This window comes from Mercurialis annua, linkage group LG3 (genome assembly GCF_937616625.2).
Source record: "Mercurialis annua linkage group LG3, ddMerAnnu1.2, whole genome shotgun sequence".
Lineage (NCBI taxonomy): Eukaryota > Viridiplantae > Streptophyta > Magnoliopsida > Malpighiales > Euphorbiaceae > Mercurialis > Mercurialis annua.
This window is the reverse complement of record NC_065572.1, coordinates 7417421-7445135: the sequence shown is the minus strand read 5'-3', so window position 1 is coordinate 7445135 and position 27715 is coordinate 7417421. Positions and strand designations below refer to the sequence as shown.

The 27715-nt window shown below is 30.5% G+C and overlaps 1 protein-coding gene and 1 long non-coding RNA gene across 2 annotated transcripts; one reads left to right on the top strand and one right to left on the bottom strand.

Annotated features, from left to right (window-relative positions):
- Positions 1-1124: 1124 nt before the first annotated feature.
- LOC126671076 (uncharacterized) lies at positions 1125-2541 on the bottom strand. The gene is made up of 2 exons (XR_007638914.2): positions 2231-2541; positions 1125-1417 (listed from the first exon to the last, which is right to left on the bottom strand). It is a non-coding gene; the product is annotated as an uncharacterized LOC126671076 (long non-coding RNA).
- An 18621-nt stretch (positions 2542-21162) lies between these two features.
- Positions 21163-27715, top strand: LOC126673103 (protein SCAR3). Its single transcript, XM_050367087.2, has 9 exons — positions 21163-21632; positions 22828-22991; positions 23251-23374; positions 23482-23614; positions 23917-23984; positions 24060-26481; positions 26622-26720; positions 27189-27296; positions 27402-27715. Exons 1-9 carry the CDS (start codon positions 21478-21480, stop codon positions 27450-27452), a joined length of 3324 nt encoding a protein of 1107 aa, XP_050223044.1. The 5' UTR covers positions 21163-21477; the 3' UTR covers positions 27453-27715.

The window sequence follows — 27715 nt, the reverse complement described above, 5'->3', positions numbered from 1 at the left end:
TAATCACTCAAAAACCCCTCACCTTTGAAATTTTTTTCAATTCCACCCCGACGTTGAAAATTTGTCAATTTTACCCACTTTTGAATTTTCCATTTTCAATTGTACCCCAATATTTTAATTTTTGTTAATTTTTTCACTTAAATGATGAAATCATTCAATTAATTAAGTCTAAACATGAAATTAAATTCTTTTTTATTCAAAAAAGTACAAATAAGTCCTTTATTTTTAAAGACTAACTAAAAACCATAATCAAATTAACACTAATTTAAATTCTTAATTAATTTAACTAAATTTAAATAAATTTTAAAATTATACAATTAATATATGCGAGACATGGAGAATGTTTTAAACAAATTTCCAAACGCAAAAGACGTTAATTTAATTTTTCAGGGTACAATTGAAACACAAAAATGTAAAATAGGGTAAAATTGACAAATTTTCAACGTCAGGGTATGATTGAAAAGGGGCTAAAAGGTCGGGGTTTTTTAAGACATTAGGCCATTAATTTATTATCCGTTTACTAACATTTTACTATCCGTTTACTAAAAGATAAGGTAATTTACTAACCGTTTATTAACAATTTACTATTGTTTTACTAAAAAATATAGTTAATTTATTATTAATATTAGATTAAAAATGGACTATTAATTTTTTAAAATACTGATAGTAAATCAATAGTGAACCGATAGTAAACTAATAATAATTATTTTTTAGTATAATAATAGTCAACCAATGCCTTTAGTCAACCGTTAGTCAAATAATAGTAAACTGGTAGTCAACCAATAGCAAATTGGTAGTGAACCAATAGTAAACCGGTAGTCAATCGATATTAAACCGGTAGTCAACCAATAGCAAATTGGTAGTGAACCAATAGTAAACCGGTAGTCATTAAACCGGTGGTCAACCAATAGTAAAATAGTAAACCGGTAATCAACCAATAGTAAAATAATAAACCGGTAGTCAACCATAGTAAAATAATAAACCGGTAGTGAACCAATAGTAAACCGGTAGTTAACAAATAGTAAACTGTCAGTCAACCGATAATAAACCGATAGTCAACCAATAGTAAACCAGTAGTGAAACAACAACAAACCGGTATTTGCTATGGATTTTTTAAAAACAAGTTTAACAAGTCGTTGGATTTTCAACTATTTCATGAAATAAAAAAATTACAGAAGCCTTCATTATTTGTACAGAATTGAGTCATATAAATGTTAGTTTTTAATGAATATTTTATAAATTGTAGAATGGGGTGGTTACAACTTCTCTACCACCAAAGCTTAATGCTACTTGTGCTTTTGTTCTCTTTCTTCTTCTTAATTTGGTACAAGATGTTGCTTCCAATACTGCAAAATCACCAAAAATATAAATGTTGGAAGTAGCATTTCAACTATGACTCAAATTGCTCAACTAGGATCTGCAAGAAAACCAAATCAAATTAAATAACCAACTCACAAATTAAACCAAATCAATTGCAACAATTAATTACAATCAACATGAACCCTAATTTACACATCAAGTAAACCACAAAATCAACAATTAATGGTTTGAAAAGTAACAAGTTGTGAGCATAAGAGCAAATGAGAAGTGAGAAACTTAAATTTCTTAGATATTTGCAAAATGTGTGCTGCTATACAATGCTTTATACTGGCCTAGTCATCATGAACACAAGAAAGTACAGTGAGAATCTGTATAATGACAGAAAACCATATGAACATTGCTTATTATAAATTTTACACGATTAAATATAAGAGAATAGAACTAATTGAAGTTATTGCTGCAACATGCTCGATCTAATGATAAAGCCTCTACACAAAATGTTCCTATCATAAATATTTACAAGATTCAATGTTTACGAAATTCAATAATTGATAAGTTACAAATGAAGATTATGGTCTAGTGTCATACTCAAACAACCAAATTTGTCCTTTTCTTGCATTTTCTTGAAGGGCAACCTTGAAACTGAAAACATATTTGATAAAATAATTGTAAAATAATTATTGATTAGTATGTGGAAGTAAAACTTGTGAACTGGGTAAGACTTTTTAAGTACCAAATTACAAAACTTTTTCACAGAGACATTTTAACAAACAGATAAAATGCAACAACTAATTCATGTAGTTATAGAATACGCCAGCTCTTCTTTACAATATTATTTTTTATGGGCACTCTTTAAGATCATGTCTAATGAGATAATCCTAAGAACTACAAAATGATAAAATCCATGTACCAGCTGAACTTCGTTGTCTTTCCGCGCTGGCAGAGATTGGTGGAAAGAGGAGCGCTCATCAAGACACGGAAGATTAAAGACAGGACCATGAAACGCAGAAACTAAAGATCGGCTTTCACTGATCTTGAAACGAGCTTTCTTTTTGGGCAACCACCAGCGAGCCGAGCCGGAAAAGTGAAAACAGATGGCAGAGGAAGAAAATTTAGAAAGATCAGATGAACTGTATTAATAAAGTTAATTAATGGTAATATTGAGAGAAAAAAGTTTAATATTCAAACACATTGAACTTTTACCGTTTTAATGAGGAAGGAATGGCCAGGCCGTATTTTTGGTATTAAAATGGGTATCCAACGTGCTGGGCCTAATTTCCTCATGTAATTATGTGTTTAAGCCATGGTTGTCAAACCCGAACCGGACCGGCCGGTTCGACCGGAAAACCCTCGAACCGGCCATATCAACGGTTCGGGTTGCACTAAAAACCCTTATAATCACAAATCCGCGGTTTTTTAATCGAACCGGCCGGATAACCGCTGAATTGGACTAATTAACCGGTCAAGTAACCGGAAAACCCGGTCCGGTTCGGTCAATCACTTAAAAACCCAAGCCCTTATTAAAAAAAATAAGAAATTTAAATGTCATTGCTGGGATTTGAGCCTTGATTGTTTAGTATTTTTAGTGTAAGCATTCAATACCACCAAGCTAACTTACAATTTATGTCTATGTTTCTTATTATATGATATATATATTATTATTAATAGTTATAATTTTTTATTTTTTTATTTTTATAATACGGGTTTAATTCCGGTTGAATACCGGTTAAACCTTTAACCCTTGACCCTCTAGTCTCACTGGTTTTATCACCGGGCCGGTTTTGACAACCTTGATTTAGCCAAATCTCAAACAAATTATATAGTGATAGTAAAATGATACTTAATAGAGTTTCAATTGGAAAGTGATTTCTATTCAGTAGCATGTGATTGAATAGGAAAATAATTTTTTATTCAAAAAAAATCAGAATCTCTTCTTAAAAGGCTTATCTTCTCAGATAAGAGTTTATCTCCAAATAAAAAAAAAATTCCGTATATTTGATTTTTTAGAAAGTTGATTCCGTATATTTGACTTTTTAGAAAAGTAATTCCGTACATCTAATTTCTATATATTATTTCAATTTGATTTTTGATGAGAATATAGGTGAATTCCATTTTTGCCTTTAGGCATGGCGAGGTCCCATGTATTCGGATATTATCGTATTAAGCTTTTTGCCTTGAGCGAGTGCTAGAATTTACTCGGAAAGTGTGGATTTTGTACGACTTGATTCCATTATACTTATGTTAAAATTCGGTTTCCATCAATTCATTATAAATTTAATGAGTTAATTATTTAAAAAATTACACCATGAAGACCTGCATATATATATAATGCAAATCCTTGTACAACCACTCTTATGCATACTTTAATTATGAGGATAAATAAATGTTAAGGATTTGCAATCGTTTGCAATTGTCAATGTAAAATCACTACATTTATACAGCCATTTTTACATACTTTAATCGGTAGATAATTGACACTTTCCAATTAAAATTCCACTTGTGACATCAATTGATCATCATCTCTCCCAAAGATAATTTCTATTTTACTATTTTATTTTTATTCTGCTTTATCCTCGTAATTTTCTAATCCAATCATTAACACCCTAGATATTAATCCAAGGCTGAATGACTAAAAAAAACAAATCTTTAAAAAAATTTTACAAAATTTCAAACTTTTCAATTTTATCAAATTTATCTTGAAACGTATGATTTTAGTTCAATCGTGTCAAACTCTAAAATATCACACGATTTAACTTATGTGGCGTTTAAGTGACGCTGACAAGGCAATGCCACATATACCACTATGGCAAATAATAGATAAAAAGTGCAAATAATTTCTAAGATTTTTTTAAAAAAAATTCTCAAATTTTAAATCGTTTCATTTTAATTTTTGAAATACTTATCAATTTTATATTCATGAATTTCTTTAAAAACGTTTACCCGCTTCTTCATTTAAATATTTATAAATAAATAAAATTATAAATTAAAGCCAAATAAATAATCAAACCAATTCAATCTAACAACCAACCTAATCAAATATAAACCATCCCTTCCCCGCTGTCCGATAAAATTTATTTCCGACAGTTTTTTTTAATTTTTTTAACTTTTGTTTTCTGTAAAACGGCTCCTCCTCTTCCAAGGAACAGATCTGCTCCTCACCTAAAGAGCAACAGCTCATCGCCTGCTGCTCCTCTAGCGAGGAGCAGACCTGCTCCTTGTCTGAGGAAGAGCAGCTTCTCGCCTGAGGAGTCACTGCTCCAAAAACGAGGAGCAGCAGCTCCTTGGACGAGGAGTAGCTCCTCCTCCGTTTTTCAAAAAAAATAAAATAAAAAAAATGCTAGACAAAATTTTAATATTTTTAATTAGTTCGGTTCATTTAATTGAATTTTGAAGTGTTTAATTAGGTTTCGATTGATTAATTGATTTTCAATTTGTTTTATTAAATTTTAATTTTAAATATTATTTAACTATTGATATTTAAATGCAAAGGATGGTGAAATGTGCTAAAAAATTATTAAGTATAAAATTGGTAAATTTTGTAAACATTGAGAATTTCACTTTTAACCTATTAATTGCTATGATGACACATGTGTGGCAATGCCAGGAATCAGCGCCACATATACAAAATCACGTGCCAATTAAAGATTGGACATTATTGAAAATTTTATGAAAAGTTTGGATTTGTGTGAAAATTTCATCAAAGATTTGGCCTTTTTTAATCACTTGACCTTAATCTAATGATATAAAATCAATTTTTAAATTTTTAAACATCTATTCCAATTGTTCAAACATCATATACATATATATATATATATACATATACATATATATATATATACACATATACATATATATTATAAATTTTTAATTATAATTTTTTAATAAAAATTCACTTTTAGTGACGGATTTTGTAATCCGTCGCTAAAAGTGAAAAACAAATTGAATCCCGCATTTTTAACGACGGAATTAATTTTTTATAGGATTTAGCGACGGATTAAAAATCCGTCTTTAATTTTGATTTTAGCTCGTCGCTAAAATCCGTCGCTAATCGACTATTTTTTAGTAGTGCACTTAAATCGTTTAGAATTGGTTTTAATTTTATTTTTTTTGGTTTGACCATGAGGTGTCGTGAACGGAATCCAACTATGAAACGGCACCTTTAAATCTTGTACATTCAAACTAATCCCTACAGGAGCTGTGTAGATTTTTGTGGGAGGTAAAAAAAGCTGGTTCTAAAATTTATTTGAACTGAAAACCGGAGTTTCGGGGTTTAAGTGGCCACCCCTACCAACAACTATTTTGGACATTATAGAGAAGCAGATTATGAATAAGTAGTAAAATATTTGAAGATCTTGTGGAGGCAATTTCTTAAATATTTTATGATAAATTCCATTACCCCACGTGAATTATGGGTCCTTGTGTTTTCCATGAATGACTAAATTAAACATTAAGTTTTTCAATTTCTTTTTTCCCTTCAATTTTTCAATTATTGAAATTAATTATTCTCTAAACTGTTGTCTTCCGCAATTTGAGTTCGAAATGTTGGATTTATCATCAAATAAATGATTACAGTTTGGACTATGGAATATATGCATGTCCACATAGCATTAAGATGTGTCATGAGCTTGTTAGTGTTTTTGAGCTCAATCCTATTATAATTTCCATACTAAAGACATTTGTTTGTGATACACTTAAAAATTAAAATGTTTCAATTTCAAAGATATGCATACTTCAGTATAACTTTTAAGAAAGAATAAAGTTCTCTAAATGTTTTAATCTCAATTGAATCTCTATGCTAATTTCTTAGTTAGTAAAATTAATTTTCAAAACTACAAAATTTAACTTGTGATCCATTAAAATTAAAATAACATTAACATCTAATTTTAAAATCTTTTAACTTTTAATGGTTGAAATAAAAAATAAGACGCTCTTGTAGTTTAAGTGAGGTTGCGAGTTCGAACCGTACTCATGTATGCATCCGTTTAAAACTTGAGGTCGGACTTTGCCTCCCGCAAGAGACCTACACGGTTTGAGTGGTGATTAGTCTGAATGTGGAAGGTTTAAAGGTGCCGTCTTATAGTTAAAACCCGTTCAGGAAACCTCATAAACCCTGTATTAAAAAAAAGAAATAAAAAATAAGCAAATTTAAACTGAAAATGAACAGATTAGGCAAAAAAAAAAGGTATTATATAGTAAGATGGAAGATTGGAAAATTAATTAATTAATTAATTAAAAAAATGGATAAAGTTGCAACATCATTGTCATATCATATAGATTTACAAACTTTGAGAATTATAAAAAGTCAAAAAACATTAAATATTTGGCATCCTTAAACCTAAGATATATAGTGATTTTAAAACTATCTACCACTTTTATCAATTTTAATTAATTTTTTAATTTTTCCATTTAAATTTTTTTATTTCACAGTTAGAGTCATTCTAATTGAATAAATTAAGCACGGTTTTACTTATATGCTGGTCATTGGATGATTTTATTTTATTATATCTAAATTCCTATTTGAATAGACGCACTTTTTTTCAATGAGCTACATTCAGCGACTGACACGTACATAAAATTATACGTACTTTATTCAATAAAAAAGACTTGGTTGCAATTGATATAAAATTCTTCCAATCATGTTATTAATAAAAGTACAAAATTTAGTTAGAATCAACAAAAGAATATGGTTAAATTATTGAAATTGTTAGGCCAAAAAATTGTAGGAGACATTTTTTTAGATTAATTTATTAAGAATCTATTTTGTCAAAATATTAGCATAACAAGGGGCAAATTATTACAAAAATAGATGAGGTAGAACGTTATTTTCATTTGCTTTTGTAAATTGTCTCCTAAATGAAGGAACGACCCTATCTAATTTCGTAGTTGGAAATATTTGCTTCTAATTATATATCATGGATATATGCCATAATAAGCAGGAAAGATATAAATAAAGGTCCTACAACATTTTTCTTTTTTTATTAATGTCTAAATCGTACCATACAATAATTTAAGCTTTGGAACCCATTTTTCTTTTTCTTCTTTTTGTTTTGGTTTTCTTTTTCTTTCCTTCACAAATTATAATGATGTCATGGAATAATAATAATAATAATAATAATAAGGCGTGAAAGAGTATATTTTGTGTCTTGCCGGACTTTTATTACAGTGACGTGTTTCTTTAGTTTTCTTATAGTATTTCTTTTATGGGAAAATTTTACATTTATTTTATTTTAAAGGTTTATATAACTTTTTTAAATCAAAAATAGTTAAAAGTTATTCCTTGATGATTGATTTTAAGGTTATTGTTATCATATAACACCATTTCTTTTGCATTTTTTTCCAATTTAAGTACAATCTTCAAAACGTATTAACATATATCTCAACTTTTATATTATGTAGCATAAATAACCTAAATGTCTTATATGACGTCATTTTGGTCGCTTTGCACGTCCAGAAACGACATTTTTTTCAAAAAAATAAAACAAATAACGCAGACCGGGTTATAAGATGGAAATTTTGAAAAAGAATTGAGATGTGAGGTGAACAGGCGTATCGCTCATAATTAATCAATCGCATCATAGATCTTATCATCCATTTTAAAAAATCAACAAAACCTTCTCTTCTCTATTAACGTAGAAGTAGAGCTGCCTTACTAGGGGAGTTCCTCATCCAGTAAAATATCTCTTTATGAGTATGCAGTCAGAAGATGGGGGCAGAAGCGCATCCTCACCCTTTCTAAATCCGCTAATAATTGTGTAATAAATTTAAAAAGCACCTATTTTCTTTATATTGGACACAATAATGATAAAAAAATTTCTAAATGAATTGATATACTTTTATGAAATTTTGAAAATTGATTTGAGTTTATATCAATTGCATATCTTTAGCTATATATGTGTATCATATGTGCATTGTAGGAGTGATGAAAAAACCAAATTATATTGACCAGTTGGACCGGTTGATTTGAGAATCCACCAACTATTTCTAACTGACCACTATTTCTAACTGACCCTAAATTTTGAAAATTCAGTTTAATTTAGTTAAATCGGCGGTTGAATTGTTTGACTTGGAAGTTGAACCAAAAGTCGGACCATAAACCATGTCCACAGTTTATTTTTATAATCTTACCCAACCTGTTTAACTAGTGGTTGAACCGTTAGTATCCGGAAGCGGTGGCCTCACTAATACGGGCACTGCATTTCGTCGCAGTAAACAGGCATACTAGTGGCTCGTAAGAGGGACAACTTTGATTGATTTGATACGCATATTTATGTAAGAGAATTCTAGAGTATATTGCAAACTCAAAATAAACAAATTCAAACAACTAGGGCAAAGGTTGAAAGGCAAATTTACAGTGTTTAGTCATTCAAAGAAAGAAAAAAAGTAAAGGCAAGAGGTATATTTTAGTGATGCACTGAAACTCATCCTTTGCTTTTTTTTTATCAACCAAAAACTACTACATAGTGTGATCAACAATTATGGTAAACATTCGTATGAATGTCGATCCTCTTTATTGCATTTGCTTTCCCTAACACTATCCCCACCCAATCCACGTGAATGGCCCTACATTTCCCTCCAATTGCCTTTCACCACTTTTAGTCAAGGGCCCCCATAGACAAAATCGAATAATATATCGCTTAACACGCTCTCTCTCTTCAATTATATAGATGTTTACACCTTAATTGAATATTTTATAAATTTAAACAAACTTTTAATCTAGTCTTACTATTGATAATCTTCTTTATTTTGCTTGTGAGATCAAATATGATTTAAATGTATGAAAACTCCGTAAAATTAGGTTAAAGTCGGATCTTATCTAATAGTATTAAAAATAGAAAATATTTTAACCTTCCACAGAGGTATCATCCTTTTTTACGATCCAGCCCTCTGTTGTTATTTCTAATTTTTCATACATATCATAATTTTTTTTTTTAAAATAAACTTGATCAATCCATTAATTTTAATTAATTTTTGATTTTGGGCTAGAGCAAACTCAAAATGCGGTTGCTCAAGATCATTTAGTATTATAGTTTTGCTCATATATTAGCAATCATGTAAATCCGGTTGATTGATTAGAGCACCAAAGAGACATAAAATTCAATAAATGGATTGAGTTCAAATTTGGTTTATAAACATGTTATTACATTGTTTTATATTGAGACATTTGGTGAACTCTTTTTTGTTTTTCTATTATTAAAGAAGGGGGCATAGGAGAAATCGAACTCACAATTTTGTAGAAAGCTGCTTAACGTTTATGCCATTTGAGATATAACTCATTGATAGACATTCGGTGTACTATTAACATTATTTTTTTCTTGTCATTTTCTTTTATTTTATTTTGAAGCAAGTCGATATCAATTTAAATATAGTCAATGTAGAAACTAGAGGTTAATGTGATAGAGTGTTAATGCAGAAATGAATGCATGTTTCCAAGTGGGGAATCAAGTCCTGAATCTAGACATACAGACAAGTCATTTTCTTTGCAATTCCATTGACCTCATGATACTCAGTTCCTTTCAATGGACTGGGGTTAATAATTTTAAAATATCCGAAGCTATTTAACTACTTATTTTATATACTTTTACTGATTTTTTTATCCTTTTGGGTCGCTGAGTTTTTCTTTTTTTTTTGTTCATAACAGCGGCAGCAACGCTAACAATAGTGTAAAATAAACTCATAATAAATTAAATTTGAAGTTAAAATTTTATAAAGTAAAAAATAAATTAATAATAAATTTAATTTAAATTCAATTAAAAATAAAAGTAAAAATAAAAACTAAAGATGAATAATGAATAATGATAACTATTATTATGATATATAGTTTAAAACATATTATACATAAATACATTTTTAACAATTAATTTACTAAATAGTTGTTGTTTTGAGTAAACGTATAACAAAATTAATCTAATCATTAAATTATTGTTTATTTTACTGAAAGGAGATTTAAAGTACAATTTCTTCTACAAACTTCATTTTCACCACGTTTTGAACTATCATTGTGATGTAATTTGTTTTTTAATAGATTTTTTTGATACAGTATTTTTACAAAATATATAGTATTTTGAAAAACTATAAAGTTTAATGTAGTATTTCTGAATATATTTTTAGAAAATATGAATGTTTTTTAAAAGAATCCTCGCATAAAAAATCACAAGGACCCTTTTTATACGATTTAAGTAGCAATTTGCCCACTCAACTTGTAAGCAATGGGTAATTAACACATAAATTAACTTTGTGGATAAATTAGTCATGAACTTGCATATTATGGGCAACTAACTAACCCTATTTTAGTAATTTGCCCTCAAAACTTGTAAATTATTTGTCCCTCAATTTATAATTTGCCCCATCAAACTTTAAGCTAATTTTTTAAAATGAGGCTATTGCCCATAATCAGCAAATTCATAATTAATTTAACCCATAAAATTAATTTATATGTTAATTGTCCATTATTTACAAGTTGAGGGGCAAATTGCTATTTAAGCCCTTTTTATACAATGACGGAATGACCTAAAGAAAAGGAATTGAAGAGAGAAGGGAACAGAGAGCAAATCGACAACAATAAGTCCAACCAAAAATTTATGGGCCCAGTCCCTAACCTTTTCTTTCGTGTTATTATTAGGCTCAGGCCCTTATCGAAAACATTTCAGGCCCAGGCGCTGGCCAATGGACCCAAATTTAAGGTGGTCCCAGTTATTCTTGGAACAAGGCCATGCTAATGGACCATATGAATATGTGTTCTAGTAAGTAGTAGTGCTGCTTTCTTTTCTATTTGAAGTTTATGTTCTAATTATACAGTTCGAGCCATAATTTTTTACACTTATAAATTTTTTTATATAATAAGACAAGTCTAAATCTTTCCATAAAAAGTCAAATTTATTATCACTCAAACAAAACATGAAATAAAAATTAAAGAGATAAAATAATAATTAAAAGTTCAATCTGGTCCAAGGCGAATGGGCTTGGACAGTCTGGACGGATATCCAAATTCATCAGCAGTGGAGCAACTCACAGCGGGCCAACGGCCCGTTTTGATCGGAGTTGATTAGATACTCAAATTTTCTTAGAGAAAATTAGGTAAAACACTCTATTTTCTAAAATAATAGTAAATTATACATCAACAAGGAAAACATAGAGAAAATACCTCACATTTTTAACACTTTTATTTTTTTACTCTATAGTCTTTTTTTATTATAATAATACTTATTTTTTATTATTTTTTACTCTAAATATTTTGTTTTTACTCTAACATATATATCTCTTTTTTTTCTCAGATTTACCTCTCTCTCTCTCTCTCTCTCTCTGTGTGTGTGTGTGTGTATGTGTGTGTTTCTTCTTCTTCTTCTCCATTTTTCTTCTTCTTCATTTTCTTCTTCTTCTTTGTTTTTTTTCTTTCTTTATCACGCCGTCATCGTTCCTTCAACGATCCGCCTTCGCTTCATCTTCGCTCCGCCGTCGATTCATCGTTCTTCTATATTTTAGCGATTTTTTTCTTAACTCGTGGTGATTATTACTATTTATTTTAACTCTCAGATCTAAAAAATTGTTCTTGAATTTTTTCAGTTTGAGATCTGAAAATCTGCATTAAAAACGATTTTCTGCAGAAAAAACGATTTTTTTGCAGAAAACAGCGTCTGATTATCATGTCGTTATCACTATGACGTTATCATATCATTATCATAACACTGTAGAGAAAAACGATTTTCTGTCAAGAAAAGTATTTGATTATCACATCGGTATTATTAACGCTAGCATGTCTGTATCATAACGTTATCATATCAGTATCATAATATTATACGATTATGATAATAGTATGACAAGGTTTATGATAATAGTATGATATAGTTATGATAAAGTACGTTATGATAATGTTATGATAATATTTTATGATATTCTTATGATAAAGTTTATTGTGATAATGTTATGATAATAGTATGATAAGGTTAATGATAAAAGGTTACGATACAGCTATGATAAAGTACGTCATGATAATATTATGATAATATTTTTATGATACGGTTATGATAAAGTATATTATGATAATGTTATATGATAATTTTTATAAAAACAGATGATAATAGTATGACAAAGTTAACGATAATAGTATGATAACGTACGAAAAATAATTTTTTTACAGAAACATTATGATACCGAGATGATAATATCACTGCTGCTTTTATGATAATATTATGAAAAAATTTGTGATACCGATATGATAATATCACTGCTGCTTTTTTAGATATATATCTGAAAGATCAGATTGCGAGATAAAAAATAATGATACGTAAATAATTGGAAATTTTTAAAATAAAATTGCAAGATTGAAGATGACGGAAAATTAAAAAAAAAGTGAAAGTGAAAAATGCAGGGAAAAAAAGGAAGAAAGAAAAAGAAGAAAAGTGGAAGAAGAGAGAGAGAAAAAGAAAATAAGTGGAAAGAGATAGAAAGATAGAAAAGAAAGAAAGTGTCAGGTCATGCATTCTATATGTTAGAGTAAAATCATTAACCTTTTGCCACGTAGAGTAAAACTACAATATTTAAAAAATTATGATGTATTTTTCATAACTTTTCCGTATTGAAGTATATTATCCTATTATTCTTGTTTTTGAGGTAAATTTGTAAGGAGCTCATTTTCTTATAAGAAAGTTTGATCGTGAGTTACCTTTTCAATCGGAAACGCAAAATTATACTATTATTATAGTATCATATAAATTTTTAAAATTATACTATATAATAAAGTTTGTAAATGAAAAACAAATTACTGTAATAAATTTTTATAATGCATTTAATTCCATTTTCAATTGCAGAAAGAAGTAAAGAGTAATGCTATATAACCCTCCTTTTTAACCCACCTTCTTTAACCCACCTGACGTGGCAACAAACTAGTGGATGCATTAAAAGTTGTTTTTGAGATATACACTTTTGGAGGGGAATTTGACGAATTAAATGCTGCCACGTAAGGAGGGACAATGAAGGAGGTACAAAATGGTGGGTTAAATAGCATTTTCCAGAAGTAAATGAGGCTTCAAAAGTGATGGGCAATCCATTCAATATAACAGAGTTCAAGTAATTGCATACTTCCGTATTCAGCTTATGGTCGTCACGTGCGCCCCATCAATTATTGTTCAATCTCAATTCCAAACAAATCAAACACACGTGTCAGGGCCAGATACGTGCATTCTTGAAATTCCGGAAATATTTTGGTATTAATATAGTCTCTTGTTTCAGTTAAATTAAGAGCAAATTATTTAAAGACTCCTGAAGTATACCATAATTAACAGTTTTGTATCTTTTATTTCAAAAGTCTACTTAATGGTCCCTCAGTTATAATTCCGTCAACTGAGAGATTCTTCTGTTAATTTGAGGGACTAAATTTTTTAACGGATTGAAACTCGGGTACTAAATTATTTAAAAGTGAGGAATCAAATCGTTTAATAAAATTAAAAATGAGAGATCAAATCGTTCACAAAACTAAAGGTGGGTTACCAAATCGTTTGAAATAAGTGTCGAAATTAACGGATGGATCTAATAGTTAACAGAATTAAAATTGAGAAATCATTAAGTAGACTTTTGCAACAAGAGGTACCATAATTAACGACGGACTAACATAATTAAATTCTATTTTTATTTTAAAAAAAATCAAACTCACATTTCCACAACATATTATCATGCTGTTTTTATCATTAACTTTCAAAATATAATTATAAAAAGCTTATAATTTTGATCCAGAAATGTATCATATACTAATAATTATACTATCTTTTTTTAAAAAAAAAAATTAAGTAATCATGGAAGCAAAATTTTATACCAAGTTGTTCTTTCGTTCTCTTACTAGTTAATGAGTGAAGTATCATAGTTCTAAAATTCTAAGAGGAATAGAGAATCATTCCACCATATTGATTACTTTAATATGTCAAAATTTAATTGATATAATCTTTTAACTTTTTTTTTATTTTAATTAGTAATTTTATAAATTTATCCATTGAATTTTCTTTAAAAATATGCATATAATTTTTAAAATTTGATCAATACATAGAATAAAACAAATTGTTAACATTCGGTTAAAACTTAGTATCCCGTATTTTCTGGCTCCTGAACTTATTCTGTTTTTGACATTATATTCCTCGACTTCTACTTATTAATATTGAGTTCTTACACTTTTAATTTTACAACATTATTTTTTTCTATCACAAAACTCTACACATATCAAATCAGATAGAAAAACTGATTCATAGATTCAATTTGAACAAAAATAATAATGCAATTAAATTTTAATAAAATTGCAAAAAATAAACAAAAAATTTATGACAGTTGCATTAACGGTGCCAAGGGGCGTAACCACTCATAAGTTAAGGCCAGTCTCGATTGGGGTCGAAAATATTTTAAAAATAGAGGTAGCGAGCTATTGGAAGGTCAGAGGTGAATTAAAAATTAAATTCGGACTGAAAAATTATGAATGCGCCACGACACAGATTTTATTTTCATGATGGAGGGACCTAATATAGGAATTCAAATATATCTTTTGCCTTCAAACTATGTAGGGTAGAAAAATGAGGTGCCTAAGAGGTGGAATACTGGAATTCAGTGAGACATAAATGTTAGCAGCTGAAGAAGCATCAGACTGTAAGGTTTTACCCCACATTTTGTTCAGCCCAGCTCACACATGGTACACAAGGACATGCTGCTATTTATTTTAGGCTTAATCTAACAGAAAAGAAAGTTTAGAGAAGAAGAAGTTGTAATTTCATTAACTGCCAGAGGTTACAAGCTTCTTCTATTTATAGAAGAAGAAATTACAAGCTTAAGAAAGATGAGCTCATAGTGAGCTGTCATTCCTCACACACAATGCATGACATCTTCAACCAATCAGGAGCTAGCAAACTTGAACCAATCAGAATTGAGACAGAGGATCCAATGCTGAAGGATATAATCTGCTATGTGCAGAAGTAGAAAAGCAAGTCTGCATAACTTGAAACTTGCAGAAGAAGCAATTCCTGAAATGCCAATATGCTGTGATATAATCACCAAAAAAATCCTCACCTTTTAACCCTTTTTCAGTTGCACTCTGACGTTGCAATTTTATCAATTGTACCCTAATTCGCACCTTTGAATTTCAATTCCACCCTCAAAATCAAATTGGACTTTTTTTACTCGGAAAAAATTCATAAAAACCCTTATAAAGTACTCGTTTAAACTCTTTTTCACATAAAAAGTTAAAAATTGATGACTTATTTTAACTTTTTTAAATGAAAAAGAGATCAATTTAGTACTTGAGAGTGTAATTGAAAACCAAAGGTGCGAATTAGGGTGCAACTGATAAAATTGCAACGTCAGGGTGCATTTAAAAAGAGGCTAAAAGGTGGGGTTTTTTTTGTGATTAAATCTTTATTTTATTTTATTCATCAAGCAGATCCCATCTTCCTGTCTCTTTAGATTAATTAAATTTTTGTTATTTTCTTGAGCAATGTTTTTTTGTTCATTGAAAGATGCCTTTTGCATAGCCTCTTTCAAAGCTTGGTCACCCTTCTTCAAACACAAGTATATTTGCATAAAAATTTGATTTAGGGGCTAGCTAAAGATGTAATTAGGGGAGCAAAAATCTAATTAAACTGAATTAACCGATCTATTTTGGTCAATTTGGTTACTTAGGTAAGTTCATACATATAATTTCGATTTAATTATCATTTAGAGTTTTAAAATTTTTGTTAACCGAATCGACCAAAATTAACCAAATTTTTTTGAACAATTATTCTTAATATCTTTATTGGTTTAACCAAACTAACTAACTGATCCGGTCGATTCAATTTTGTTTTTATAAATTAATTCATTTACTTCTATTTCGCTTAATTTAATTTATTCGATAGTCTAATTAAAGAGTTAAAGTAATCCAATAAATTTAATTTTAGTTAAATCAGTAAATTTTTAAACGAACTGGCAGTTTACTTATATATAAATCTTTTTGTAAAGAGATCTGGTGCAAGTGTTTAGTTCATTAAATTAAAAGGCTTGTTAGAGTATACTATTCTAACCTAACTCAAGTGGACTGAAACAAATTATTTATAATTGGATCTAAATGATGTAGTAGGTCTGCTAAATGATATTTTTTTATAGCAGTGTGCATAGCTATTTAAGGCTTAAATAATGTTAAAGTAGACATTTAAACGCATAAATGATGGTAGCATGTTTTGTAGTATTTTAAAATGTAATTAGCTAGTCTGCCATGCATTATTTTATAAACTCATACACATAATTATATTGTTCCACAAAATAAGCACCAAAAGAGCAAATTATATCAATGATGTCAAGTTATGTTTGTAATCTACTAATTTAATGTTTAAATTTTTGTTATTTCTAAATTAGCATTTTAACTTTTTAAGAATATATCAAATAAGTATTTTGGACTATCTTTTGATCATGAATGGACTGCATATCTAAATATAAATTCTATGTTTATTGAACATTTTTTCGTTATATTAAAAAAATGATAATGTGTGCAAATAATATATTTGTTTATGAGGCATCAAAATAGCAAATTAAATAATAATATTTAAATTTTATTTCTCACCGTATTAGTAGTAATTTAGTAGCCATAATATAAATAGTTTAAAGCACTCATTTGATATATTTTCAAAAAGTTGAAATACTAATTTATGAAAAATACTAGTTCAAGGATTAAAATAACAGATTTTGAAAAGTTAAACACCAATAATAAAGGGTTAATTCCATATAAAATCACCACCTTTACACGTTTTTTTCATTTTATCACATCCTTTAAAAAGTGTCAAATAAAATCATCACCTTTTATTTTTTTGCAAATCAATCACGAATGTGAAAAATCGGTGTATTTTTGTTGACTCGACAACCGGAATCAACAAAAAAAGAGTATGGAGAATATATTTTATGTGTTAATTGAGCATTAGTCAGATTAAAACATTTATTTGAGAGAAAAAAGACATCGAATTTTACTCATCGATGATAGATTTGTAAAAAAATAAAAGGTGGTGATTTTATTTGACACTTTTTAAAGGACGTGATTAAAATAAAAAAAAAACGTGTAAAATGATGATTTTATATGAAATTAACCCTATAATAAATTAACAAATTAAAATGATTAGCATATTTAATTTAGGGAAGTGTCTTTACATTACTTGTACTCAAAACCTACAATTGAGAGAAACTTTGTTTAATAAAGCTATGATCATCATAGCTACCAAAAAGATTAGCAATTGCCATACGAATCAACTGGCTTGGATCCACCTTAATATCTTTATTTAAAAATAAATAAATTAATCTGCCAGTCCATGAAAGGAATTTTATTAAAGTGTAATAATCTATGCTCAATAATGTTATCTTATTTAAATAATTGAATCATAAATTAAATGAATGTCCTTAGTGTGAAAGCTAACTAAGATTCTAGATGGCAATATAAGTCAAAATTTCACAAATTTTCAAATTTATAAGTCAACTCTACTGACTGACAAAACATAACTCACCTTATTGTTTATTTTCTTGTTGGAGTAAAAATGTCCACATTTTGTTTTATAAATTATCCTATTTCTGTTATAAAGTTAATTAATTTTATTTTAACTTGGATATCAAAGAATAATATTCAATACGTGTATTCATAAAAATATATATATATTAAATACGTGCTAAATTAATTGAAATTGTTAAAGCTATAACTTGAATGAAAATTGTTAAATAAAATTAAAAAAATAAAAATTTATTTTTCTCTTGCAGTTTGACAATTTAATCTGACGTTATCATTAATGATTGTAAATGTAATGTTTAGAATTATATATTTATTTTCTTTTCATTTTTTATATTAAAGTAGAGGGGCAAAATGAACATTTATGGAATGAAATTGTACAAAAAGATGTTGTAGTAAAACTATTCCACCTGATTCATAATATTTGTTGCATTTGATTTTGACAGAAAACTAAGAAACAATTAATATATTTAAAAATAATAATTAATATATCTTAATTTTAAAAAAATTTGCTAAACTAATCTTACATTGAAACTTGTTTGTATTTATAACTACTATTTTTATTTATTTATTGTATTTTTTTAATGAATTAATGAGGGGTAAATATAGAAAAATAGCAGTTAATTTTTTTTTTGATACTCTAAAGTTGATAAGTATTATAGATCAAAAATATTTTTCAAAAACAACAAATATTATGGAGAGAACAGAATATATGAGAACGGCAGTGTGTTTCTTTGTTTTTTCAACTTTTAACTTTCAACTTTGGAAAAGAAACACAATCAGTAATTATATCTTTAAGTGACTGGTATGCTTAAGTGCGTGCTAAATGAACTATGGATGTGGGGTTGTTTGTTGAAACAGAATTTTTCCTATCCTGGCTTGAGGTCGTTATTATAGGTCAACTTACTTCATTTTCATTTGTCTGAGACTTGCTACGTGTTATAAATTTTTTAAACGTATATAGTATTCGCAAGGATCTGCCCGATTTGAGTGAAAATTGGTCTAAATGTGGAAGGTATAAAGATACCGTTTAATATTTAGAATTTGTTCAGTACATCTCATGATCATAATATCCAAAAATAATTAAACGGATATATATGCAACTTCAATTTTAAATATAATATTAAAATAATACTATTTCGCCGTATCTGTGTCCAAATACTTTTTTTTTATCCGAACCTAGGGTAATACCATAGTAATACTGTCCTCGCCAAACTTAGGTTAAGTGAATTATTTATATCATACATTGGGGCTATAGATAGAGAGAAAAACTACATCATTTATGGATTAAAAACATATCCCAATTTTAATTAGGCATTGAAACATGCACAGCAAACAGCGTGCCTTTGGGTCAATGGCAGTGATTTTTTTAAAAAATAATACATCACCCAAGGTGAAAATTAATTGCATATGCAGAAAACACCCGAGCACTCTTACAAATATAGTCTATCGATATAATATTACTGTTTCCGTCTCATTTTAAAAATTTCATTTGCAATTTAGGGATATTCCATTATAAAATTTTCATATATTTCTTTAAAAAATTACTCCGAATATCCCAATTTATTTGATACAACTTTTTAATAATTTATATTATTAAAATAATATAAAAAATAAAATACAGTATTAATTTTATATTCTTTTACATTATTTTTTCAATTCTCACATTTTACTAAAAATTGATACCTATAAAGATAATGATTGAGTACAAAAAATGTATACTATAAATACAAATTACTCCCTAAAAGAGTAAATATGATAAATTAACTTTTAAACATTGTGAGCTATAACTCAAATAGTATAAGCGCTAGGCAGCAAACTGCTAGGTCGTGAGTTCAATTCCTCCCACAAGCGCTCACTCTCTCCAATTATCAAAAAAAAAAAAACTTTTAAACATTGTAATTATTATTCCTATTGATTCTTTCAAATAAATTGTTAATGGGTATTAAGACTAAAAAGGCATTATCAAAATAAGCAAACTAGTTAATGAACAAAGGAGTAGAATTAAAATTTAAAAACCGTTTCAACACAATTATCACCCATCAATCATTTATGAACCGAAAAAGGCCAATAAAATCCTTCTGTTTATGGAGTGGAGTAGTAGCTAGGATATGCTTATGTCAATTTCTACATTTAATTACAATTTCCCAAATATCACTTTCTTCTCCCATAATTCCCATTTTCTCCCTCCTTTCCCTTTCCATGCCAACACTTTAACAATTAGCAAAGATTCAGTTAAATTAATTTTTTTTTAGCATCAAAATAGCATTGTATTAATCAACAAAAGCCGAAGTAATATCTTCGGTAATACAAGGCCATATGTGATTAGAAACATCATCCATTATCACTGAAACATCTGTAATAGATAACGCCCATTTAGCAATTGAATGGGCGGTTTTGTTGTTCTCTCGACGCGAAAACACAAAACTAACACTATTAAAACACGGCAATAAACTACGAATATCCTCAACTACCAACCCAATTTGAGAATAGTCCGACGAACTTCCCCGTATCAACTGAATAACAGTTTGGGAATCACTCTCCACCACCAAATCTGTGAATCCACAATCAGCAGCCACCTGCAGACCGAAGTAGATTGCCAAGCCTTCCCCTATCGCCACACTCTGCGCAACATATATTCGTTTACCTCCCGAAACCAATACAAGACCCTCCCTGTTAAAGTAATACATTTTTCAATTAGTTTAATCAGATAATAAAAAAAATAGACTCGATTACAATTAAGAGCTCTAAAATTCAGTTAATCTAATTTAAAATATTCTTAGATTATTACACATTACGTTCCAACGTCTTACTTGTAGTTCTAATTTATTTTTTAAAACGGTAATCACACATTGCAACCTTTCGCTCTTTTGCATTATTTACTCTATAGCCATTTTTGCTAAATTTAAAGTTACAAAATGCGCATAAAAACGAAGTTATTTTATATAAAATGACGTTATAATAAGAAAATGTGTTATACAATGTCAAAAATTGACATGTTTGAATTTGCGATGCCGTGTTTTAAAAATAAGATTACATCGCTATAAAAATGAAACGTTGGTATTTAATATGTAAATAATTCAATATATTTTTTGTTTATTTATTTTAACTCTTTTTTGTTTATAGTTTTATCAGTTAAATTGGTTAATTCTATCGGTTCGATTTACAGTTAATTAGTTCGATGAACAAGACAAAATAATTTATTAAATTCAATTTAACTAAATTAACCAGTTTTAACCCTCGGATTTCTTTATAATTACAAGTATAACCAAAATCCGAGTCATGGGAGTCACGTCGTCCTTCATCCCTACCAATTCCAAACAAAGACAAAACTGTTATTTCAACAGACAACAACACCAAAACGGTAATTCACCAGACTGCAACACTGTACCAAAAATGAATTTCAATAGTGAAAAAAAGAATAGCTTGCAGAGTTGGCAATGTCCGCTACCTCATCTTCTTCGTCGCCATTTCTAAATAAACAAACAAACAAACTCTGCCTTTCTTTTTCAGCAGTTAAGCTGCTCTAATCCACTCACCTACTCTCTTTTTTTCTTCAATTTATAAACACATTATTTTTCATGGATTTTTTTTACTCATTTGCTTTGAATTTAATATAAGTAGCAGCTGAATTCAGATTAAGTAACTGAACAAATTAAAAAATTTCAAAAATGCCATTGGTGAGGTTTGAAGTGAGGAATGAGTATAGGTTAGGTCAATCGGAGCTGTATAAAGAAGCGAACCGGGAAGATCCTAAAGCGGTTCTTGACGGCGTTGCTGTTGCTGGTCTCGTCGGGATCTTGCGTCAATTAGGCGATCTCGCTGAGTATGTTTTATGTTTTTGCTGTTTATTTAATGTTTTTAATTAGTTTTTGATTGAACTTGAATTGTAAAAGTTAGTACTAATGTTAAGCTGTTCAAGATTTTTTAAATTTGTTTTATGATTTTATTCAGTTAATAGGTTAGCTAGTTTGAATTGAAGTTTGCTAGTTAATTCTAAGTAAAAATTTGCATTAGCAATCGTTTTTATGATAATTTATGTTTTTTACATAGATAGCAATCGACTACGATAGTCTCAGGTGGTGGTAGTTAGATGTTTAATGCCACTGTATCAGTGGAGCCTAAGTGTGTCCCGTAAGAATTTATGTTTAAATCCATGTCTTTGTTGTTCCTGCTTGTTTAGACTAGTGGGATTTACAGTAGTAAATTGGAAATTAAGTACAGTGCATTACATCTTCGGAGCAGAATAAATGAGGAAGATTAAAGATGATTGGTGTGCAGTGTAGTAGCGACTGACTGCAGCTTGATTTTGATAAGCTTATATAAGTAAAACGGCGTTTCTTACTTGTTAATAGTTTCTTTATTTGTTACTCCTAATTGGTGCGCTCCTAATTGGGGCTTTTTAGCTAGTTTGAAAGACTCATGAGATTCATTAGTTAGTTCAAGTTTAATCCAGTTTTCTGTTTTCCTTTTTGAGCATTTTAGGGTCAGATATGAGTTGTATATAGAAACATTTGTTTAGATTGGAGATATATAATGGCTCTGTTTCTTGTGCTAATAAGAATCTAAGAATGGTGTATTTGAATGGCACAACTCCATGTCTCCATCAATCTTATGCATTCTACAATTTTTAACACCCGGACACATAGTTCTACTACGGTAGTACTTTCTGAAACTTAAGTATTTTATCCTTCTGGAGTATGATCTTTTGGTTTCTCTATTCTCTCTAAGGAGCTTTCTTCATTTAGTTAATCAGTGAACTATATTTCTAAAACATCACAACCGACCGTGTCTTCATGTGTAGACTGAGAAATTCTATGGCCTCCAATAGTTCTTAGTGTGATTTCTTTTTTACTTAATTTTTTTTTTGCAAAGACCTTTTTTATTGAATGTAAATCAGCACAAAACATGACATGGACAATGAAATATTTTCTGAATAATCAGTTTACTTCTATAATATTCATTTTGTTAAATGTTTGTTTCCTTTGGAAAATAATATAACCAACACAAAATGATTGTAGATTTGCAGCAGAGGTTTTTCATGGCCTACAGCAGCAAGTAATGACTACAGCTTCTAGGAGCCATAAGTTGACGGTTCGTGTGCAAAATATTGAAGCTGCACTGCCTTCTCTGGAGAAGGCGGTGCTTGCCCAAACGAGTCACATACACTTTGCGTATACAGCTGGTATGCTCTTAAAACTCAGACATAAGTAGATCATCAATTCTAGTCAATTAATAGACTGAATTGTAAAGGATATCAAAATTTAATGTAGCACTAGGTTGTAAAGAAGGGGCTTCTCATAAACAAACTAATTCAAATTTTTAAATTAAGTTTCCATTGCCCTGCAGGAGTCTTTTTTAATGTTATTTTTCCTGTTGTCGACAATAGTTTTTCATTCGTCTTCTGGTTTTATTACTCTTTACAAAAAGCAGCTGGCTTGCAGGTTCTGAATGGCGTTCTCGCATTCAAAATGGACAAAATCACTTCATATATAATGACTTACCATGGTCTATCATGGATTCCTATGAAGAATGTCGTGATCCTCCACGACTGCACTTACTTGACAAGTATGGCCACTTTCACTTCTTTTTAATATGAAAGAAATGGAAACTTTAATCAAATAAGCAGTAGAAAAGATTATCCCATATAAGATATCCTTGCTTTTTAAATTCAGATTTGATACTGGCGGCCCAGGATCTTGTTTGAAGAGATATTCAGATCCAACCTTTTTTAGAAGAGCATCAGGCAACTTCAAGGAACCAGATGCTGAGAAAGTTCCAAAGGAAAAGAAGGCTCGCAAAACCAAGGTATAGTCTCCCCCCTAAAAGGATTCAATCATCATGCAAGCATTCTTATCTAATTGTGATATCTGGTTTTGTTGTGTACTTCCAGTTTTTTTAATAATTTAGTTTTCCCACAATCGCAATCACAGTTTTTTCAATCACTGCTTTGCAGTACCTAACTGTGTACAGAGTAGACATACTTGCTCTTTGACTATTGACTGTGATATTATCATGAGCCAATTTTTTTTCCTGTAACTTAGTGCAGTACTAATTCCTTACAAATGGACTTGTTTCAAATATTGTTTTTTAATTGTAAAAATCAACAGAAAAAGAGATCGTCACAGAGGAAAGTGGACTCTCTGGATTCTGCATCAATGCCAAATCAGAGTGCAAGGTATAGTATCTATCTGAAGCTGGTCATGCTATGTTAAATTGATGATATTGACGTGCATCTGATATATGTCTGCAGAATGTCTTTTACCTCTGCAAATGTTAATGGGCAAACTTCTCCATCTCATACTGCCTCCACAACTGACATGACATTAAAATCTGATCTGTGTTATCAATCAAATTCATTTGATTCAAGAACAGGATCAGCTTATGTTGAATGTGTTTTCCAATTAAATTCCACTGCACAACCTCAAGAACAGGATTCTAAGGAATTTTCTCCAATGTTCATGCACCATGATGATATTGCTGATTCAGTTATCTCTGATGGAGTTCCCAGCATTGCACCTAATAATTTTCATCAGAGTTGTTCGCCTGAGGAAGATGTGCCGAGTTCAACTTGTGATACGTGGGATGAAAAGGCCGAAATAATGGAGCTGAAGGGAGTACAGTTTGATGAAAAGTCAGAAATGTTGGAGCCTAAGCAGGCATATTCTGAAAAAAGTAAAGTTACGGAAATGTTTACAACAGACTCTGATCTAGTCTTTCAGAATGGGGAAATCGTTGACCATAGAAATTCTGATCAAATTGACCTGGTATTGAATAATGATGATGCGCTGCAATCAAGCTCCAGTAAGAATGAACTTGATGAAGTGGACAGTGAACCAGACAACTTCATGGATGCCCTTAACACCATTGAGTCAGAATCTGAAAATGACCTTGATTGCCAAACTAAACATGAAGTGGAGCAATTTTCCCCCGGTGTTGAAGGAACAGAATACAGCATCCATAAGGACATGGAACATACTTCTGATGATCTTTTGAAAAGCGAACATATATCTGATGATCCTATTAAAAGTGAATCTGTTGTTGCATCGCACCTTTCTCTAATAAAAGGAACAGCTGAAGACTCGCCCGACAGTGTTCCATCAAATAGCTTTTCCCATGAACATACATCTCCCATCTCTGGAGATCCTTGTAATTTAGATAATCTACCAAGCATTAGAAGTTCTACAAGTCCTGAATCTCTTGATAGTCCGAGAGTAGAATCTATATTCAGTGGAAGTGATCCTTCACCCTCAGGCTGCGGAATATTAAGCACAATGGACCCATCTAGTGATAAGGATGTTAGCAATTCCTGCAAGTCTCAAGAATCTCATGCCGAATTGGCTAGTATTCAACCAGTATCCTTCTGGACAAATGGCAGTCTGTTAGGACTTGAGCCATCAAAGCCCCCTGATTTTGCTGTTGCAAACACATCAATTAAGGTATCTGAGAGAAGAAGTAACGGTGAAGTCACGTGTCCTCCAAATCACATTAATACGCCGTACAATGGTGGAGTGAGAAGCCAAGAAAAGGTTCTGCATTCTGAACACTCCAATTCACAGCAAGCGGATCAAGCTTCTGAAGTTGATAAGACTGGTGATTTTCATCATAGTAATGGATTAAATTACGCTGATGGTGAAGGGCATAAAACTACTGCTGTAGTCAAAGTTACATCTATTCCAGACCATGAAGAAAACTCGTCTCAAATATTTGGTCTTGGCCATAGGTTACTTATTAATGGCTTTCGTACAAAGATGTCACTCGTCTCTGATAGCGAATCTGAGCTGGCTAGCTCATTGAGAACTGGGGCATCATCAGACCAGAGAAATGGGCACTGTAGCATTACATATCATGCATCTCCAGACAAACCATTAAATGAGAAGTTTGGATATAAAACTACTGTAGATTCGCTTACTCCATCACCAACACTTGACTATATGAAAACATCTTTCCACCCTTCACCACCACTAGGACATATGAAATTATCTTTCCAACCTATTGATGGTTCTGAGGCTTCCAAACTGAATTTGAAATTTCCTGATGGTAATTACAGTAATGGAAGCTTTAAAGATATGTTCACATCATTTCAGTTGGTCCCAGATCCTACTGTTAGACAAAAATATTCTGATTCTGACGGTGATACTTTCTGCAGATCATCTCCTTATATGTCAGATGATGATCTTTGCCATCACTCTGATTCAGATTCTGAGCAATGGGAATCTGATGAATCGCCTGAAAACAAGGACCATGAGCTTTATGATGCTTTGTGCAGAATATCACATGTTGATTCTGTTTCAAACTCTGTACAGCATCAAGAATTTGAGAATGTCGTAGATGCATCTCTCTCTTCTTCTATGCTAGATCTTCCTAGTTTTGATGCTGTGAACACTCCAATAACGGGAAAATCAAAAGATAATTTAGGACCAAGGAATTTCATAGAACTACAATATCTCAAGGACCCCAACCCATCACCACCACCCCCTCCTCCAGTGCAATGGCGGGCTACAAAAGCCGCCTCTTCTATGCCAGAAGACGAGCAAAACAGAATATTCGAAGCCCATGAACATGCAGTTGATCTTAAAAGCTCAGAATCCACAATATCTCAGCAACATAAAGCAGCCCCAGCTAACGAGCAACAAACTAATGAGGCGACAATTGCATTTAAACTAAATAGCAAGGTATAATGGCTTTACTGTTGTTGCACGTTTGGTTTCTTATGCAACATGACTTGTTCTAAGCACTTGGGCTGAATGGTTTTTGGACAATGGTTATCTAGGAGTCATTATATCATCTTTTTTAACTTTTTTTTTTGCGACAGGATCAGTGGAAGTTGAATAGACCAAAAGAAGCTAATCGGCCTGCAAATACTGAAGAGATAGATGAAAAGGAAGACTTCTTGCATCAAATCAGAACGAAGGTGAGTTGAACCTTCCTTTTTGTTTTTCTTGTTTTGTTAGTATTTGGTGCCTTTCCAACACCAGATAAATATAGGTAATACTTTACACATTGAACTACTTAGGAGAAAAAAAGACCTCTGTTTTTTTATTACGCTGATGGCCATCATTTAACCCCGATACAAAATTTCTGTAGAAATAGTTCAATTCAAGTATGGTTTTTTTAGTCGGCCTTAAACACTTTGATGGTAGTAGCACATTCATTTCATTAAATCAACGTCTCCTGTTTTGGAAATGTAACACATAATTTCATTTTTAACATAAAAACCTTAAAAAGACGCCGTGTCCTTGTTCATGTCCAAGTATCCCATTTTCCCATATTTGTGTCCGACATATAATATCCGTATGTTGTAGATACTCGACTATGCATTTCTTGATATGCCTTAAATTAGAAATTCCAGCTAACCTGTACTTTAATTATGCTATCTCAGTCTTTCACTCTGAGACGCACTGCAACAGCAAAGCCTACCGTCTCACCAGGTCCTGTTGCAAATGACAAGGTCACTGCAATTTTGGAGAAAGCAATTGCAATCCGTCAGGTTTGCATTTATCCTCTTTTTCTCATCCTCCATTTTCTATTGCTATGCACTCGGTCTCTCATTATGATTTACAACATTGCATTTGACGCTGGATAAACATGTCAGGCTGTTGGCAGCGATGATGGAGAGGACGATGATACTTGGAGCGACGCTTAATGACCTGGTGACAAGTTGTTCCGACTTGTAATTTTGAGTTGGTGTAATGGGGTGAGGCTGTAGTATATATGTGTATAATGACAGTTCCTGTGTAATTATTTTGTTGGGTTTTCTTGTATCTTCCTGCTAATATTTGCATTAATTTGTTAAATAGATAAACATTACTGTTGTTAACAGTGAGAGTAGCTTTTAGGTCTATGATATGTAAGATTCTTTATCAATCAGGCTCTTAGTTATGAATGGTGCGTCTTCCTTTTGTCAAA

Bases quoted from the DNA above. Each gene is read 5' to 3' on its own strand.
- LOC126673103 (XM_050367087.2), top strand. From the start codon at position 21,478: ATGCCATTGGTGAGGTTTGAAGTGAGGAATGAGTATAGGTTAGGTCAA. The intron at 22,992-23,250 runs GTATGCTCTTAA...GCTGGCTTGCAG, and splicing joins ACACTTTGCGTATACAGCTG to GTTCTGAATGGCGTTCTCGC. The intron at 23,375-23,481 runs GTATGGCCACTT...TTTTAAATTCAG, and splicing joins CGACTGCACTTACTTGACAA to ATTTGATACTGGCGGCCCAG.